Here is an 18,374-nt window from a genome sequence, read left to right as displayed (position 1 = left end):
GGGTTTTCACTCACAGTGTAGTAGTTGCCCTCAAAGAGGCAGCCGCAGTTGGCCTCGGGCACACAGGTGTCTCCACTCAGGAGGAAGCCAGAGCTACATGCACAGCCCTCCACACAAGGCTTGGAGCAGTTCTGTGGGGCTTGTTGGTCAACACAGGTGGCAGGACAGCCGGTCATGCAGGGGTCATAGTAGCTGTTGGGAGGACACTGCAGGGCTGCAATGGGAAGGGGCAAATTAGGACCAGCAAGACTTCAACCATGGACAGCCTTGTGGGAAGGGAAAGACCTAAGACACATTTTGGCCAGAGGTTCAGAGCAGAGGGTGCGGCCCATTTCCCTTTCTGGCAATGGCAAGGCAGGTACTCACGGCAGAAGGTAGCATTCCTCCAGGGAAGAAGAGTCACGCCAGCTGCCTGGCACGCGTCAGCATAGGCCTCCAGAGCAGCACACAGGAACTCCTGGCCACCATTCAGGGCACACAGGTCATACAAGCAGGTGTCAAAGTAGTCCTGGGGGTTGATCACGCCGTGGCACTTCTCAAAAGAGCTAGGCCTGGTGGTCAGGATGCCACAGAACTGGTCGGAGCGGTAGAGCTTCTCATCTTCTGCACTGCAGGGTGGGGAGGGGACGGGGACACCGCAGGAGGGGTCACTGTCTGGGACCTGCCAGCTCTCCCCCAGCGCATTGGAGTCTGCGGCTTGCTGCCCGTCGGGCATCATGTATTCGTCGTCTCTGCGGTTGTTGAAGTTGCCACACATGCCACAGGTCAGGTTGAAGTAGGTGGTGGGCACCTTCACCTCCACCGAGTGGTCAGCGTCGTAGGACACTCTGAGGTTGAAGTCTGTCTCCAGGACGATGTAGCGACCACTCTTGCTCACCGTGATGGCCCCTCCCGCTGCACTCACCGGCAACGTCTGGCGCACGTTGTTCACCTACGGCACACACAGCACAGTGGGCCCCGGGCCTGGCCCCGGCCTCCCTGGCTGCTCCTGCCCAGGGAAAGCAGCTGCCAGCCCAGGCACGGCAAACAGCTGCCTGGGACGTCCTCACACCCCAACACCCCTGGGGCTCGCAGAGCTGTGTGCTGAGTTCTGCACTGGGCTCAACATGGCTCATGTTCTTCCCCATTTGACTCTTCCTCCTCCAGCCCCTCCCAAACGGGAGGAAAAAGCAACCTCCTGCCTCCAGGTGAACCCACCCATTCCTGGGACTTTTAACATGCCTGGCCCTGCCAGCAGCAGGCAGCCCTGCCTTGCAGCCGCACCCGACTCGAGCCAGCCCCACTGCCTACCAGCACGTGGCTCTTCTGCTGCTTGAGGATGGCAACGCGCTCTCCATACACCTCAACCACCACTTCGCGCACGTAGGACACTTGGGTGTTGCCACGGTGCTCGTTCTTGGCCTCCACGTTGAAGTAGGGCAGGGAGGTGGTGTTGGAGCACACTTTGGCCAGGGTGTAGGTGCAGTTGCCCATGAAGTCGTGCGTCACCTTGTCAAAGGTTTTGTAGTGGGGGTCCCCGTGCACGTGGCAGATGCCGTAGGAGTGTTCAAGGCACACAGGTTTCCCGTTCTGCACCCCGCAGTACTGGCCCGCGGGGCAGGAGGCATTGAAGCACTGCACTTTGCTTCCCCGTGCGGGACACGTGCACTTGGAGGAGCAGGTGTCGTCCGTCCAGAACTCTGAGCCCACGGGGTAGTGCTGCCCGTTGTGCCAGCAGCCGCACTGCTGGCTGGGCACGCAGCGGTCGTTGTAGAGCAGGTACCCGCTGTCACACACACAGCCCTCCACGCACGGCAGGCTGCAGGTAACAGGAGCCATTGGGTCAACACAGGTGGCAGGGCACGCTGCAGCACAGGGCTCGTAGTGACTGTTGGCTGCACAGGCCAATGCTGTGTAAGAAAAGATACAGATATATAATGTGATTTTTTGATTACTCAAGTACTGGGGTTTGTTTAATACCATATTCTGAATTCTTTTGAAATGTTTATAAATATCTTGGAATTAGCAGCTTTTCATGCATGCCTTTGTTTCCTTACCACACTTGAATTTATTTTGAGCTTTGGCTGTCTAAACTTTTACTCAGAGAGAGCATTTCCTAGGACACAAAGATTTCTTGAATTGTTGCATTGGACTGAAGATATCAATATCATATTAGCTATATGTACTAGACATGCTATATTTAGCCTATAGTTCTGATATTTGATTCCAGACATGTTTTAATGTCTTAAGCCTTATTTTCTCACTTCACTGAGGTCTTAAGGTTTGTTAAATAATCAGGATGTAGACACGCTGTGTTCTATTTTTATATTTTGTTACAGGCATGACATATAACTAACCTTTGTAATTAGATGTTTTAAACACTGTCATATTCTGATGAGAAGATCTGAGAACTGGAGCTTCCTGAGCAATCTTTTTTCAGCTTCCAGATGTTTATATGATGTGGGACAATTTTTAATGGCATATTTTCTCACTCTATCTTTAGCCTACTTTTTTAAGGAGACAGAAATAATATAATGACCTTGTACATTTCTCTGCCCATCCTCCTACTTAATTTGACCCAGGTGCTCTACAGGAAATAAGCTGGTGAGGTTGGCAGAGCACAAAAATATATACAGGTTCATTGAAGGAAATAGGCACAAGGCAAGGAGAAGGGATCCTGCGAGCTCTTTCAGCAGAAAGAAGAGATGCAGAGACAGCTCACTCCTGCTTAGAAACCCTAGAACCTCTAGGAACCTCTAGGAGAGAAAGCCTCAGTAATGTCCCCAGCCTAGAAAATGTGCCAGATGGAGATTGAAGTCAAATGGGAAACAAAAGTCAGAAAAAAAAATAGGCTTCAGTAATTTCAGTATTTTCATACAAGCTTTTTAGTCTCCCCATCTCCTTCAGTGCAGAAGGCACATGAGTCACTGAATTACTATTTCCTGTTCCTTTTATTGTTTCTAGAGGGAACAGATCTGTTCAGGCATTTCAGGCATTAATTTTCTATTTAAATTCTGTTCTAAAAGGAATATGGATTTTTCTTCCTATAATATATACCTGAATGCTTGAGAAACGTTCTTTATTTACTCTTTAGAGTAAATACTCAAAGAAGAAAAATCATTATTCCTACTTACTCCTTAGCACAGACATCTATCTATTACTTTAATACTTGACACATTTTGTCTTGTACCTCTGTGTGCTTCTGTCTCTTCCATCTCTTCCCTACTCTCCCTGTGTTCTCCACACTCAGTAGCATTGTTACAATATACATTTCACAGACTTTTGACTTCAGTCCTAGCCTTTAATTCCAGGCTGCCTGTCCGTGTTGGCTCCTTTCCCATCTGAAACCATGAATGACTACGCCTGTACAGGACACTCCGATGCTTTCCTCCACATCCAATTGGGAAGAATGGTCAGCACTCCCTACTCTCTTATACACATGGGAGTCTGTGCCACTGACAGTGTTTACAACACTGTCTTCCCTTTATCCCAGATCTCCTGCTCAGCTAGTCAGAAGAGTTCCTCCTTCATCTTGCTCTCTTTGCAGAGGGGAATTCAAAGGAAAGGTCTCCAATTCAATTTTAAGATGGATTAGATGGAATTCTTTCCTTTTATTCAAAGCGGCTGAACTATTTTCACTAGCATCTTCCCAAACGAATCAAACTGAGGAACTACATATAACCTTGACATCTTTAGCCTGATCACTCAAGATTTTCAGTGTCACGTGAATTCAAAAAAGGGTTGTATGGCTCTGTCGTCAGGAAATCCTCATTAAACCCTCCTGACAAGTGGTAGTTTCTAGCAATCTTTGATACATACGACAAAAGGTTGCATTTCTCCATGGCACCAGGTGGACTCCTGCAGTTTGGCACACATCTGCATAAGCCTGTAGGCTTTCACAGAGGGCTGCATTGTTCAAGTGAAGTTCACAGAGATCATACTGGCAATCTTCAAAATAACTCCGTGGATCAACCACTGTGTGGCAGTTCTGGAATGGACCACTTGGATCTGTGATCAGACCACAATATGCATTGCTTTGGATCATGTGTTTTTCATCATCAGTGCAGTTTGGAGTATGGCCATCATCTGGTGAGCACCTAATGAGGGAAAAAAAGAAAAAAGATGTGGAAAAATTAATGGTTCAACTTTGGATTCACTAGCACCTGAGATGCTTTTGAAATCACATCTACCAAAACTACTGGTCTCTTCTCAGAGTAAACATGATGTATTTCCAATCCCTCTATTTCAGACTCTTAGGATAGAAATTCAGATTTTAATAGTATCTCAACCTGATAATCTTTAAGAGGCCTGGATGAAACCCAGGTATTTATTTTTTGCTTTCTGGTAAGTCAGGCTGTTTACGTGGAAGGGGAATTAGAAAGTGAAAGCATTCAAAGTTCAAATCCTACTGTCATTAAATAAAATACTGTGAAATAATTCATAACAAGTCAAGTATCTCAAAAGAATTGAAACAATATCTTCAAGTATTACCATTCATAAACTAAAACAATAACTGAAATCTTAGTGGCCATCTTCACTGTTTTATTCAAATACTAAAATGTACATTTAAATGTACAAAAGGAATTTAGCCAAGTCAATGCTAAAACTCACAGTTCATTCTCCCTGTCTGGCCTGTGCTTGTATTTAACATACTCTTTCTTTGTGTTTGCTCAAACAGCACCAGGGAACAAAAGAAGCCCCCATGGCCTTTCTTTCCTATCAGCAAGGCAAAGCAAATGTGAAAGGCAGTGTCTCTTTTATGGGACTGTTGTTTGTTTGCAGTTTTGTGCCCTGGGTTGCATCAGGGTCCCTGAAGAGACCATTTATAGAGACATTACAAAATAGATGTTTTTCTTATTTAATTGGCCGCTGTTCCTAAAAACCTCAGTAAGGTTTTTTAGGGTGTAAGTAACCCTAAAACTCAGGCCCAGGGGTCCCTCTGGGGTATGTGATGTGAAGATATGGGTGCTGTGCAGGCAGTGCCCAGCACCCAGCAGGATCCAGCCCTGAACAATAGGGACAAAGCCCTTCCCCATGGTGAGACTACAGGGGTGGTACTGGCTGCCTGAGCCCAGCAAAAGCCTGAGATTTTCCTGAGGAATCATCATGATGTGAGGGAACAAAAACACTCCTCTCTTCCCCGCCCCGGCTGGACTCTCTTTGGGCACAAAGCATATGTGGAGTAAGATTTGAAGGGGGAAGAAGGAAATTGAGAAGATGCCTAAGTGTGGCATTTGGGACATGGTTTTTTGATGGATTTAGCAGTGATGGGTTAACTGTTGGACTCAACGACATTATAGGTCTTTTCCAGCCTAAACAGTTCTAAGAGTCTAAGAAATTTTCTCTTTTTAAGCACAGTTAAATTTTCTGTGAAACTTTACCCAGATGCATAAAGTAAGAACACTGACGAGGATAGATTTTATCCCACATCAGACATTTTTGGCCTCCAAAGAAGAGTTGCATAAAACACTGGTCATTGCATAGCCAACAGATAAGACCTGATGTGCTGGCAGGAGTCCTACCTGGAGTCATTGTAAACCTGCCAACTGTTGCCAAGGCTGGTTGAGTTTGCTTCCATCTCTCCATCTGGGTTGAGAAAGTCGTCCGCTTTTTGCCCATTGTAATTTCCACATATTCCACAGACTTTAGACATATAGGTACGAGGAAGAGTGATTTCTGCTCTGTGGTTTCCATCAAACTTGACTTGCAGCCCAAAGTCAGTAGTAACCACAACATACTGCCCGCTGAGGAAAATACTGACACCTGGGACCAAGGTCACAGGGACCACCTGGCTGACTCCATTGACCTGCAGGCACAGAGGAGGATAAGTATTGTAAGCACTTGACAAGAGTAATTTTTAATGGTGACTCTCTTAGATCCCTGTATGGACATAGTGAGCAGTAAGAACTCACTCTGTGCTAGTATATGTATGTATATGTGTATATGGCCACATAACCTAGGGCTTGAGGGCATAACAGCATGGCTACAACATAATTTACTAGTGTAGTCTTGGTGAGCCAGACATAGCTGGCAAAAGTCCAAGACTTAGTGTGGTCTGTCTGCAACAACTGCCTACAGACCTATAATTTTTAATAATAAAACCAGTAAACAGAGGCATAAGGTAAAGAGAGAGGCTGTTGGATAAATGAGGACATATCAGTTCTCTATGTCTCTAAGATCAGATGGGAAAGGTTTCAGTGTACCTTTAATCCTTTGCCTCCTTTAAACCACTGTTGTATTTTCTTATAAGAAGGGTAATAATGAAGCAAGGTGACCTGCTCATATGCAAGGGATTTGGCTCAACCATTTCTACTATCTTGGCCCTTTATGGAAAATATCCAGAAAGAAGTCCTAGGATGCAATAGCAGGCCAGGTGTACAATCAGTGTAAGGAAAGTCATGAGATTGTCACTCCAGGACTGCCACCTGACCCTGCTTTATGGCAAAAGCCAAATATTAAGTGAAGTTAACAGTGAAGTGGAATAAGTAGAAATCAGGGAGAAGTGTTCAACATTACAGGTTACCACACAGGATTGGGAAATGACCACCAGCATGAACTCAGCTAATTCAGAGCCTCTTTTCTCTCTGTTACATGACAAACTTGAGCATGAGGGAGCAGGTTAGAAAGGTAGTCTAGCCCACCAACCCCACCTGGATTGTCAGCTCTTAGCCCACCTTTCAACAACATAGCACAGAATTCTAGCCTATGCTTTCAGTTTTGACATTCCCATGTTTAGGAACTCCACAGTACTTCTGCTCCTAAATATCTGACTGTCCTCTAAAAATTATTGTATAGATGCTGGAAATTTGTAGTCATTGTACAACATCTTCATTCATGCTCTGAGTTATGAAGGATAGACAGTGGGCTCCAACCTTACCTTAACAGCTCTTTTTTGACCGAGGTTGATCCTGTAGCCATAGACATCGACATCCACGTATCGGACATAGGACACACGGGTGTTGCCTCCCCTGTGCTCGTTGGCCGCTTCCACGTTGAAGTAGGGCAGGGAGCTGTTGCTCTCACACAGCTTGGAGAGGGTGTAGGTGCAGGTGCCCATGAAGTCATGACGCTGCTTGTCAAATGTGTTATAGTGGGGATCCCCATGTATACTGCAAATAGCTTCTGCAGACAGGAAAAGGGAATATGCTGTCATTAACGTACAGACACATCCCAAAAGCCCATCTTCTTGTGTCCTCCCATTGCACAATCACCCTCATTTTGTAGATTACACCTGGAATAACTGAAACATAAAAGGCTGATTTGTATGGCATAAAGCAACGTCGTAGACAAATACCCATAGAAATTAACTGAAGCAAAGAAGCAGTACTGCTAGTAAAAAATGTAAGTGTCCTACAACTCGTTGAGTAGTATATGTGATTAGCTAAAATTACCTGTCACTGGAAGTGGTGTAGGTTCTGTTGGTGTGGGTGTTGGTGGTACAGGTGTAGGGACAGCTTCTGTTAGTGGAAAAGACAAAGCAATACAATGAGCTTTAACATTGCAGGGTGAACACTATTTACACACCAACATACAGGAATTTTCACTTACTCCTCACCAGCATAAAGTTAGAAGTTCTCCAGTGAAGCAAGCTCATCTGATTGCTAGTTAGATCACAGTGACTGAGCTCGGGCTCCTCTCGGGAGCTGGAAGTGTAGTTACAGTTGGGTGTGTGACTCCCTCTGGTGTGTGTTAAGGCACATGAAGGTCCTACTCTCAGCGAGTGCTGGCAGGTGTAAGAGTGAGATGAACAGAGCTCTTGTCTCTTGGAGTTACCTTTGTGCACCATCCAGTGGCTGAATCATGTGCTAATACAACTAGAAAAATGAAGAACTGGCTCTCCCTAGCCCTCAGACAAAATAAGGCCCCAAGTCTTTTTCATGGAATTTTAAATAAAATCATATGATCAGAGGATGTGGACCTGAAAGGAAATCTTTGTCACAGCTATTGTAAATTTGAAACATGTTATGTCATTACCTTAGTAGTATTTCACAGAGAACAACACCTATTGAGACCTAATGAAACTTTCTGTAAGTTTTTCAGTAAATGTCTTGGTCAATTCACATTCTGTAGGTATTTCATGCTTGTCAGTAAAAATGGTTCCCAGCCATGCACAGCTTGTGTTAGTCTTGGCTGATCTGTTACAGGGTCAGAGATCAAGCTCAAATTGCTGATTCATAGTCAAAGCTGGTAGTGTAACTCAGTTATTGACTCATTGTTATTTCTTTTTGTGACATATGGTTGTACTGTGTATTTAATGAGCTTGCATGAGCTGATATTTGCTATAAAATGCCAATTAGACCATTTAATCTGGAAGCCAAGATCAATGTGCAAAGCCTTGTCTAGGTTTAGAGATGCACTTCAGACTTAGAAGTGAAGGTAAATTTTGCTGGACCTGGTGAAAAAGATCACATTTGTAGAGAAAGGGAAAGCTTGTTTTGGATGTTGGAGGTGATGAGGAAAGATTTAGGAAGAAATTACAGCAAAACACATAACATTGAAATGAAGTGAGCTGTAAAGTTTTTGCCATTTCTCTTTTGTGGTTTGAAGTTCTGAGGGGTTGCTATATTGTATATGGAGTAGAGTAATGGAAATTTGTGTTCAGAGAGGAGGAAGTAGCACAGACTTGGGTGCAAACACAGACTTACCACAGGGTCCATCCCTTACTCTCACATTGTCCAGTGCTGTATCCCCATACTCTGTCAGTCCTCGGACAGCCTCAAAAATTACCTAGGCAGGACACAAAGTGATCTCTGCATCAGGGATGTTTTGGCAAACACAAGACCATTTCTCTTAGCATGTTTTCAAACTAACCTGTCTGCTTTTTTGCTAAAATTTGCAACCAGCAAAATGAGGTTATAACAGCTAAAGGAATATATGTTCTGTAATAAGGTGAGGACTGTAAGAAACCTTGTCCTCTATTTTGCTGACTTATAAATCATTTATGAGAGTTAATGGTCTGGATTCTACAGAGAAGTCCAATGCAGGTGGCATCCCGAAGTTCAAACCTTGAAACTCACAGCAGACAAACCTGCATTTAATTACGACATCTGAAGTCCTTAACTTCATGATAAAATTAAGGAGGAAAGGAAGGAAAAAGAAAGAAAACTAAACTGAATTTTACCCCTTAACTAACAGCACTGGTGAAACTAGGAGGTTGGTGGTTTCTTCTCTTAGTTCATTGACAGAAATCACGAGGCCATTCTATTTAATAAATATAAACCAAGCAAATCTTGGATATATTTTCTAGCTTACATGCACAACATTTTGCAGCCTGCAAGGTGAGAACAAATGCTGACACTGTACAAAGAAATATATTCTGCAAATCTATTACCTTTATCTTCCTCTGTGTTGGAAAAGTGTGAGTGATGGCACCATATTTCCACAAGGAACTCTGGTTTCCCTTCCGATACCACACCACAGACTCCCCTGTGCCATCTTGGACAAGCACTCTCAGCTCATTCATCTCTTCTGATCCAAACATGTAGTACCAGAAGTCTATGCATATTTTTCCAGAAACTACAGTATCTGGGCTCTCCAGCCTGTTAGTGTCGAAGGGGATCAGATTACTTGCTTCTTGGTAGATGAAATAACCTTCTGCAGAGTGAAACAAAAATTAAAATGTGGTTGAAGCTTCTGATAACTTATTAGGTATCATTTAAAACTGAAGTACAATCCAAATCTGGAAAAAATTAAGGCATCATTATCAGTGTAAAAAAGCAAAGCAAAAAGTGTTTGGACTTCACATTGCAATGGTCAACTCATGCAGTTACACAAAGTAGAATGTGAGCCTGAGAGCAATGCAAATATATTTCATCTCACAAGAACAGTTATTTTGGGATCACAGTTAAAGACGTGGGACTCTTTCAAGAGACAGCACTTCCAGACACTGCCACACTGATCTGTGTTCAGTTTCTACTTTCCCCAAAGGAAAATAAGGCAATCTTCTACACATGTTCTTTTGTGGGATGTATTTTTTTAAGAAATATTTTGGTCTCAAGATGAGTAAATCCTTGCCACAAGGAAAATTCCAAACTGTCAGCATTTTGTTTTATCTCAAAATAGAAGAAATAGAAAGCAATGCTGATATTTCCTTCAAAATATTTAAATTTGACATTGTGAAAAGGAAGAAAATGTTTCAAAATTCAGGAACTTGCAGTGTTTCTTTAGGATTTGAAATGCTCTAGTCTGATTGGTTCAATATGAAATCAGATCTTGCTTTACTAGGGCTGAAATCTTTTGCTTCATGTGGGCTAAGATCAAAGTTACCTTTCCCCAGTGCAGCTAAAGTCAAGTCTCTCCCATTTGACTATGGAAAATAATCAAGAATAAATTAATGATCATTTCTGTCTGGTAAAGTATGTCTGCACACAATGTACCTAACATTCAGTCACAGATTTAAGTTGGCAAGAAAATCTAAATCACATTTAAAGTGATATGGTCTATGTCAATTCAAAAAGCAAAACATTATTGTTTATGTTAATCCAAATTAAAAATGCTTCATTTTTACTTCCAACAGGCAATTTTAATTATTATTATCAAAATAGAAAAAACTCAGAAAATTATTTAGCAACAATCCCAAGTAATACTATTCTAATCTGCTTACTGACTCTGACAGTAGCTGACCTTTCAGTCTTGGGATAATTACAGGAAGCTGTATGACTGCAGACTGATCCCCCTAAATGGATCTGCTGGGGTAAGGATAGCAGCTCAAACACACAGAGGTGGAACCGTGGAGTATCTGTTTGATACTGTGACCATGTTAGACTCCAGTTTTTAAATCACAGATATCAGATGACAAGGTTCTTAAAAATATTCTTCAATTTCAGACTTGATTTTGTAACTAGCTGGGGTGAACTTTATCCTGTGCCAGTGCAGTAGCAGTAATCATTACATTTGTTGCCACAAACTGGTATCAGTGGAATTTGGCCAGAAACCCTCTTTTGAAAAATTATCTGTTCCATGTCACTATATTCTCTGTGAGGCCTTAAGCGTGATACAATTTGCTTTCCTTTACTTCCATGCACTGATAAAGATATCCAATCTATGATGTGCAAGTCAGTTTAATAAACTCCTGTCTGATATGATGAAAAGTCGAAGACAGGTGTCAGTATGAAAGAAACAAGACACATTTCAAAGGGCTTCATGAATCTCTTTTCTCTTTCAAGGAAAAAAGAATAAAGGTAGTCAAGCTGTCTTCAGAAAAGGAGAATCAACAAGGCCACAAATGAGCACTTACTTCCATCAGGATAGTCTCCCTCAGGACCTGTTCCATCAGTTGGAGTGTCATGCTTGGTTCGTATCCACATTCCCTGGTTGATATTGCAAGGCTGAGTCCAGTCACAGAATGGCCTTGAGTTATTGTTAAAATCACATCTGGTGAGGTAAGCTGAAATACAGCACAGAAAAGTGAGGAAGAGGAGCCAGCATGTCCAAAGTGTACCTTGGATGGTTATCAGCACCAATGCCAATCAGTTACCTGTTTCAGGATCCCATGTCCTCAAGCCACCTCTTGGTCTTTGCTTGATCCTGTCAAGAAAAAAATGGAGTGAAGCCTCTGTGGAATTGGTGACTCAAAAACTGTTTAAGTAAGAATGCTGGGACCTCAACTTATGCCTCTGAGTGTTTCACTGAATAACTGAATAGACCCAGGGTTTCATCCATGTCTGAATTTCTCTTCCCATATGGAAGTTACTTGTTCATGGCAAAGCTCTGAGAGTGAGTCAAAGGTGAGAAGGTTCCTCTGCTCTGTATCCCACTGAACTGAGAAGAGGGGAGTTCTCCTGGGCACAGAGAGCTGCAGGGGGGTGGATGGATACCTCTCAGCTCGGACAGCACCAGGATAATAGCAAAGACTTTCTAGGAACTTGCCCATGGCATTATTATACCCACTGTTGCTAAGCAAAGCGTGTCAATTGCCAGCAAGCCAGTGCTCTGTGTAACTCAGTTACATGCTGGAAGGCTACATATTTCCTTTAATCCCTGCAAGTCTCTCATGACACAAAGGTTTCATTTCATGCAGTTCTTCTAATATGCCCTGAAAATGCTGCAAAACAAAAGCTGTTACCAATGCACAGTCCTTGTGTGCTACAAAGTCTTGCAGAGATGAGTGGACGCAAGACCAAAATCCCACCACAGATGGGATGATGACAATATCAATGGCTCTGCTCTTTGGGTGTTTTGCATAGGGAAGGGATGATCCCCAATTTCTGGAGGCAGGGTTCTGTTCCAAACTCTGTGGTGCTCCCGCCTTCATTATCCTTATTGTACTTGACACATTATAGACAATTTGTCCTTAAGTGAATGCAGCACAAGGAATGTCTGCAGTGCTCAAAATCCAAGCAATGACATTCAGAAAATTAGGGAGATTAGGAGCAAATATTATAATTAATTTATTGTGAAATGATGCAATGAAATGCAGCAAGCAACTGGAAAACAGATTGATCTCAGGCTAAGGAAGAAAAAGAATATGTAAAGACAGATAAAGTAAGAAAGTTTTCTTCATTTTTCTTCTTGGATTTCTTCTTCCATGGGAAAGGGAAAGCCATGAAAAGTTGTCACTCAGTCTCTATTCAGTGCTATCTTTAAACTGTTACACATCAGGCATATCCTAAAGCAAAGGTTACTGTAGGTATAGTCAAGAGAGTTTTATAAGTATTGTGGCTATTTGTCCAGATCTCTTCTTTTCAGACATCCCATTAGAAATCCAGGTGTTAAAGGTTTCTCTCTCAGACAGAAGCCAGAGCAGAATTAGGTAACCACAAACTTAAATTATTCCTTTTTAAAAATGACATGGTTCAATTGTACAACATTCATAATTTAAAAAGGGAAGAAACATTCCACATTTTAAAAGTGAAGAAAAGATATTAATCATTAACAGCTAATCTTCCTGAATTAAGCTACATTCAGTTGTGTGCTACTTACCCTGTGGTATTCAGCACTGAAATACAGAGTAAAATTAAAATGTATTGTAAGTGCCAAGGGGTTCCCATGCTAGAAGACAAAGTTAAATCTTCTGTGTAGTTCAGTTTGCATAGTAATCCACCAGCTGTACTGAACAAGGAAGAAAAGGGGATGACCTACGGTGAAGCATGTGAATATATTGACAAGAGGGTGGAGGCGATTATAAAAATCTGTCCAACCACGTAGTGTGTTCCCTGGGCTGTCCACCTTGAGAAAAGCACCTATGAACTGAAGACTCATACTCTGTGTCACTTTCTTTGACACCCTTTGCTGTTTGCTAGAGAAATTGATGTGATTTTGGAATTTTTTGCAGCTCTTCTATATTAATTAAGTCTGGAAATTTAAAGGGATTTTTTTCTGAGATACATAGCAAGACAACTTTTTCCATTTTAAAACTCCTGCCCAGCTTTTACTGCTAATCTATTTGAGATTTATCACTCTGACTGAATTTTCTCCCTTTCTGAAACTAGCAGTCAGCAGAGCAGATAACATTTCAATTTACTTACAAAAGTCAAGTTGTCATGGGCATAATTCAGGAACTTGCTGAAATATTACTGATACCATATTGGTCTTGCTTAAAAATAAGGGGTCATTTTCTAGGCTTCCATGAAGTCTCTGTCAGTTGCTGGCAGTCTAGAAAAAGCAGGTGGATCATTCACACTGACACTTGGGCCTTTACCGTTCTGTTCTTTTGCAGCATTTCTTGCACCGGGGTTTGCAATTCCTACTCCACTTGGGTTTTGTGAGTGATGAGAGTCAAAGGAGTATCAAAAAGTGTACAGTGCTTCCTTGAACTGCCAGGAAACCTCAGACCATGGCTCTTTTTTTTTATCTAAAAGGAGGATGTGTCTGGGAGTGGGCCTTTCTGTGAAAGTGGCCTTTTTGTTGCAACAGCTTTCTCTTTTCTATTATATTCTGATGATTAAATCATTAAGCCTTCATAAATTAAGTCTGGAATTTCTTCAACTCCTTTTTGCCTTACTCATTAACAAGTAACAAAAGAGCCAACTTATAGAAACAAGAGAAATAGGAGAATATCAAGGGAGGCTAAGGAGAAACACAAAAGTATTTCAAGTTAGAAGTTCACGGATCTGTTGATAATGGGCCTGGACCTGCATTCTGCCACAATGTCATATCCCGCACAAGCCCCTCCCAGGCAAGAGGGTAGATGCTCATTTGACTGTTAATAATCCCTCTTCAGTGCAAATATTTTCCTAGGCAAATGTGTGTACTTTGGCCACCCAGTAAAGAGGGAAGAGGATTTCTGTGATTTAGAGACAAAAGAGACTAATTTCCTGCAAAAAACCCTTGACCACACTTTCCAGTTCAGTTGAGGAGAGCTCAGTGGTGTAATAAATGGATATGATTAATGCTAACTAAATTGTAACTATATTAATATTTTAGAAAATAACTGTTATAAAATAAAAAGGAAAAGTATATGTGATCAGTGTTACAAAGCAGATAGGTTTCCTTGCAGATATTATATATGAAAAACAGGATACAGGATGTAGTATTGAGAGAAGCCAGATCTCAAAACAGAATCGGCCTTGGGAATGAATAAACATACTTTGGCATGATTCCCGAAGTAGAATCGGCCTTGGGATGAGCAAAGTTGGGATGATTCCAGATATGGAATCTAAGTAGTGGTTTTATCTATGAAATAATAAAGCTAATTTGGAGCATAATGCTTACTTAACATAACACAAAGCTTAATGTTCATGTGCAGCCTGTGAGGTTATTCAGAGGGCAGCGAGGAAGACGACGAGCCTTCCTCTGAAAAGACCACCGAAAAGCAAGGAGACCCCCCAGCAACAAATGGAGCATGCACTATGCAGTGTAGTGACGCAGATTTCAAGAATCAAAAATAGGAGGAGATTTACGGAAATTTATTGATGATTATGTATTAGCATCAGTACATAAGTTTAGTTTGGATTACTTTGTTTCATACATGAGGCAGGGTGAGAAGCCCTCCCTGTACCCTGGTCAGTTTTACTTATGCTTTATATGAATCTTAATCATACTGAATTAATCACTGCCAAATTTTTGTATTTGCTTGATTATATTTAATATACTTATTTGTATTCATTTATACAAAATTGTTGTTAAATTAAAATTGCTGCTAAATTCAATTTTGTTGCTTATTAAATTAGACATATAGAACTTCATTCATAACAGTGGGACGGGGAATACAAGTGACCACCAGACACAGATGCATTGAGCACACTGCATTTTCAGCAGGGCTGAATGAATCCTTTACCACCTGTGATTCTGGTCCAGCCGGTGGAAATGTGGGCAATAGACGTGCTTAGCAGGGGGCCCTCCATGTACTCACATGCTTTCCTTCTGCAGACTAGGGGCTTGCTCTGAATCTGGTGCTGCTCTCTACAATTCTGAAAAGATGTGTCTGCCTTGGAAAGAAAGCAGCTCTCTGATAAAACCATCCATTCATTCACACATTCTTTGACCCCTCCTCACCCACAGCAAGTGTGAGGTCCTGCAGCACCATGAACATCCCCCCAGCCTTGCTATGTGACTTTTCCTGTGACTTTTCTGTCACTTCAACATACTGCCATCTCAGGTACTCTGTGAAAGGTGAACTGAAGTACGGATTAAGGCTTTTCAGTGAGGGACAAATATTAATAACCTCTTTTCCATATGAAAAGAATGACAAGGAAATTACTTGTCATTTTATTCCAGTGGGATGTGACAGTATCCTACATTCCTGAGAGTCAAACTGATCACTTTGCAAGCCCACTATTTCTCTCCTCTACTTGCATGCTTAGTATCTCTGAAAAGTGCCTGGGAGACACTCCCCTTTGTATAAAAATACTGGGCTGGACTGACCAGTAACCTGAGGAAGAAAAGCAACATCAGTTCTTAATTGCTAGTACAGTGAAGCTAAAATTCTTTCTAAGGAAGGGCATTTGCAGGCAATCTCACCAACAGTTTATGTTTTACTTCTGCCTTAAATTCAGGGTACGAGTGATGCACACCTGGTTGGTGATGCCTATGACTGGCTTATTAGTGTTCTGTGCTGCTGTGTTTCATTCTGACAGCAGATTTCATTCCATCTGCAGCCAGTATTAGATACCTCACCTGCTGCCTGTTGACAAGGCACAGTGGGGCTGATCATGGGGACTATTTGCCTTTAGGTGATAGAAGACACTTCCCACATTAAATCTGCAGCAGAAGACTCCAATAATAGGGCTTGTCAATGATTGGTGTGACATGCAACACCCTCAAAATGACAGATAATACTGCATACAACTTTATTTCTGGGTGGTGGTCAGAAAGGGTCTCTTCAAGACACTCTCTTAATTTTTGCAGGCTGAATTTATGTTTCCCAAGAGACAGAATCAGCTTGATACACACTCAAGGGGACAGCGCAATGAAGAAAATAACAACAACAAAAAACCAAGCAAACAAATAACCCCCCCCCAAAAAAAAAAGCCCAAGCAAGATAAATCAAATAATAAAAGAAGCAAACTCAGCAGTTCAACCATTCTAGTGAGTGCTGTCTAGAGCAGCTTTTGCTGCAGTTACTCTAATAGATGTAGTTGTCCTCAAGTACCTAAATCTGGTTCCACCCATTTTCTTGAATGCAAGTGTTCTCTGATGAATAGCAATTGTGATTCACTGAATAGCTAATGCTCAGTCTGTAGTGTTGTAATCAGTTGAAAGCTAGGGAGCTTGAAAAGCTTAAAGAATGGGGGAAATTACACAAAACTTCTTTCTCCTAAGGCATCAGTTTGAGGCCAGTTGAGCCTCACAGTGACACTATGGGAGGCTGCTTACACTGCTACCTAGCACAAAGCAGAGAGGTGACTGCCTGATATGAAATGCTGCTGTCTTGTTGGGATGCACTTGAAGCATGTTTATCTCAAGACTTATTCTGTCTGAGGCTATATCTAGAAAAAAATTTAAATTAATTAACTAAATGGCTGCTCTCAAGTAGCAGAATTCTGTGCAGATTCCCTTAATTTAGAATACATTAGGTTCTGTAAATTTGCACATAGAAACTAAAGATCTTTATCTGGTTTTTCAGACAGTGTAATTGTATCTCATTGGGCTTTGCACAGATTTAACTGCACTGGTTTTTTTTTTTCCATCAATTTCAGTTTAATTGACATAATTAGTGTAAATAAAAGGATCGTCCTGTTGTTTCTGTTCAGCTAATAATTTCTTCCTCTGTCCTCACAAATGACTGAGTCAGTTCTTGGAGCCTGTCACTGTTTCTGGAATTCTCACTGACCTATGGCTCCATTCTGCCTTTACTGACGTTGTGGGTGGAAGGCACTGATAGATGTCCCATTCCTTCAGAGATCTCTCTATCCTGGACTCCTGTTTGAGCTACACTCAAGTCACTGCTCTGAGAAACATTCACCAAGAAGTTATAAATCAAGCAATCAGCACCCATAAATCTATAAACAGATAAATTCAGATTATACAGGAGTGTAACTAATCTCACTTTTGTACTGTTGAGTAATATATGGTGATAAGCTGATAGGACACAGAAAATGTGTGTTATAACTGGATATTTGCTTGATGAGTAAAGTGTTTGCGTTCTGTTGAGCACAAGCTGAGGTTGTTTTTTTTAACTACTGGCTCTCCAAACTGAAACTTTGATTTGAAATTCAAGTTATGTCTTTTCTGGTCTAAAATCTATAATAATTTTGGAAATGAAATGTGGCATTCTTACTAGAGTACAGATGCCAGATTCAAATTTCATTCTCTTTCTTATGGTTTGAACAATGCAGAGATAATTGAAATAAAAAGATTGCAGCTTTTTGGCCAGTATTTTCTGTAGTCAACTGCCTAGGGCCAAAATTCCTGAGGGCAAATAGTGTTCTTATACTGTGATCTAAAAGAAATGCATTTGCAAGGTAACATTCATGAGTTTATTCAGTGCTTACAAATGTGTACTATATGTATAATGTATAATTAAATCTGTAACTGCTATGACCTTTCTTAACTTTCAGCTGAAATACATATATATTATTTATATTATATATATTTATATTTATATTTATAGCTATAGCTATAGCTATAGCTATAGTTATAGTTATTATATTTTATATATTTAATATTTATTTATACATATACATATATTTTTATTTATATTTTGCATTTTATAAATACAATATATTTTATTTTCAGCATACTGAGATAAAGACCATAAAATTCCTCCCAGTTAATGCAAAAAAGAGGATTTGCTGGTATTCCAAGGGATATTTGAAGAAAGGAAAGTCTGTAATAGGTAAAACTCTTCTTAATTTTGGGGGGCTACACTCACAATCATAAGATTAAATCAGTTCATAAAAGCCCAGAAATTTTCCAAGTCTGTGTCTTAATAATAGGTAAGACATAAAAGACAATTTTGAATGTGTGTTTTGGGAGTAGATCTCTGGCAGGAGGAAATAGATGGTATTTATCTC

At 41.3% G+C, this 18,374-nt stretch overlaps 1 protein-coding gene across 1 annotated transcript in view; it reads right to left on the bottom strand.

Annotated features, from left to right (window-relative positions):
* The window catches only part of FCGBP (Fc gamma binding protein), a 53,063-nt gene extending 45,298 nt beyond the window's left edge, over positions 1–7,765 (bottom strand). Inside the window, exons 1-7 of the mRNA XM_053951905.1 lie at positions 7,753–7,765; positions 6,857–7,101; positions 5,502–5,785; positions 4,000–4,076; positions 1,291–1,889; positions 367–931; positions 15–214 (exon numbers count right to left, since the gene is read on the bottom strand). Coding sequence (XP_053807880.1) covers positions 15–214; positions 367–931; positions 1,291–1,889; positions 4,000–4,076; positions 5,502–5,785; positions 6,857–7,101; positions 7,753–7,765 — 1,983 coding nt within the window. The remainder of the gene's footprint in view (positions 1–14; positions 215–366; positions 932–1,290; positions 1,890–3,999; positions 4,077–5,501; positions 5,786–6,856; positions 7,102–7,752) is intronic.
* Positions 7,766–18,374: the final 10,609 nt, after the last annotated feature.

This window comes from Vidua chalybeata, chromosome 10, assembly GCF_026979565.1.
Source record: "Vidua chalybeata isolate OUT-0048 chromosome 10, bVidCha1 merged haplotype, whole genome shotgun sequence".
NCBI lineage: Eukaryota > Metazoa > Chordata > Aves > Passeriformes > Viduidae > Vidua > Vidua chalybeata.
This window is presented reverse-complemented; position numbering and strand designations above follow the sequence as displayed.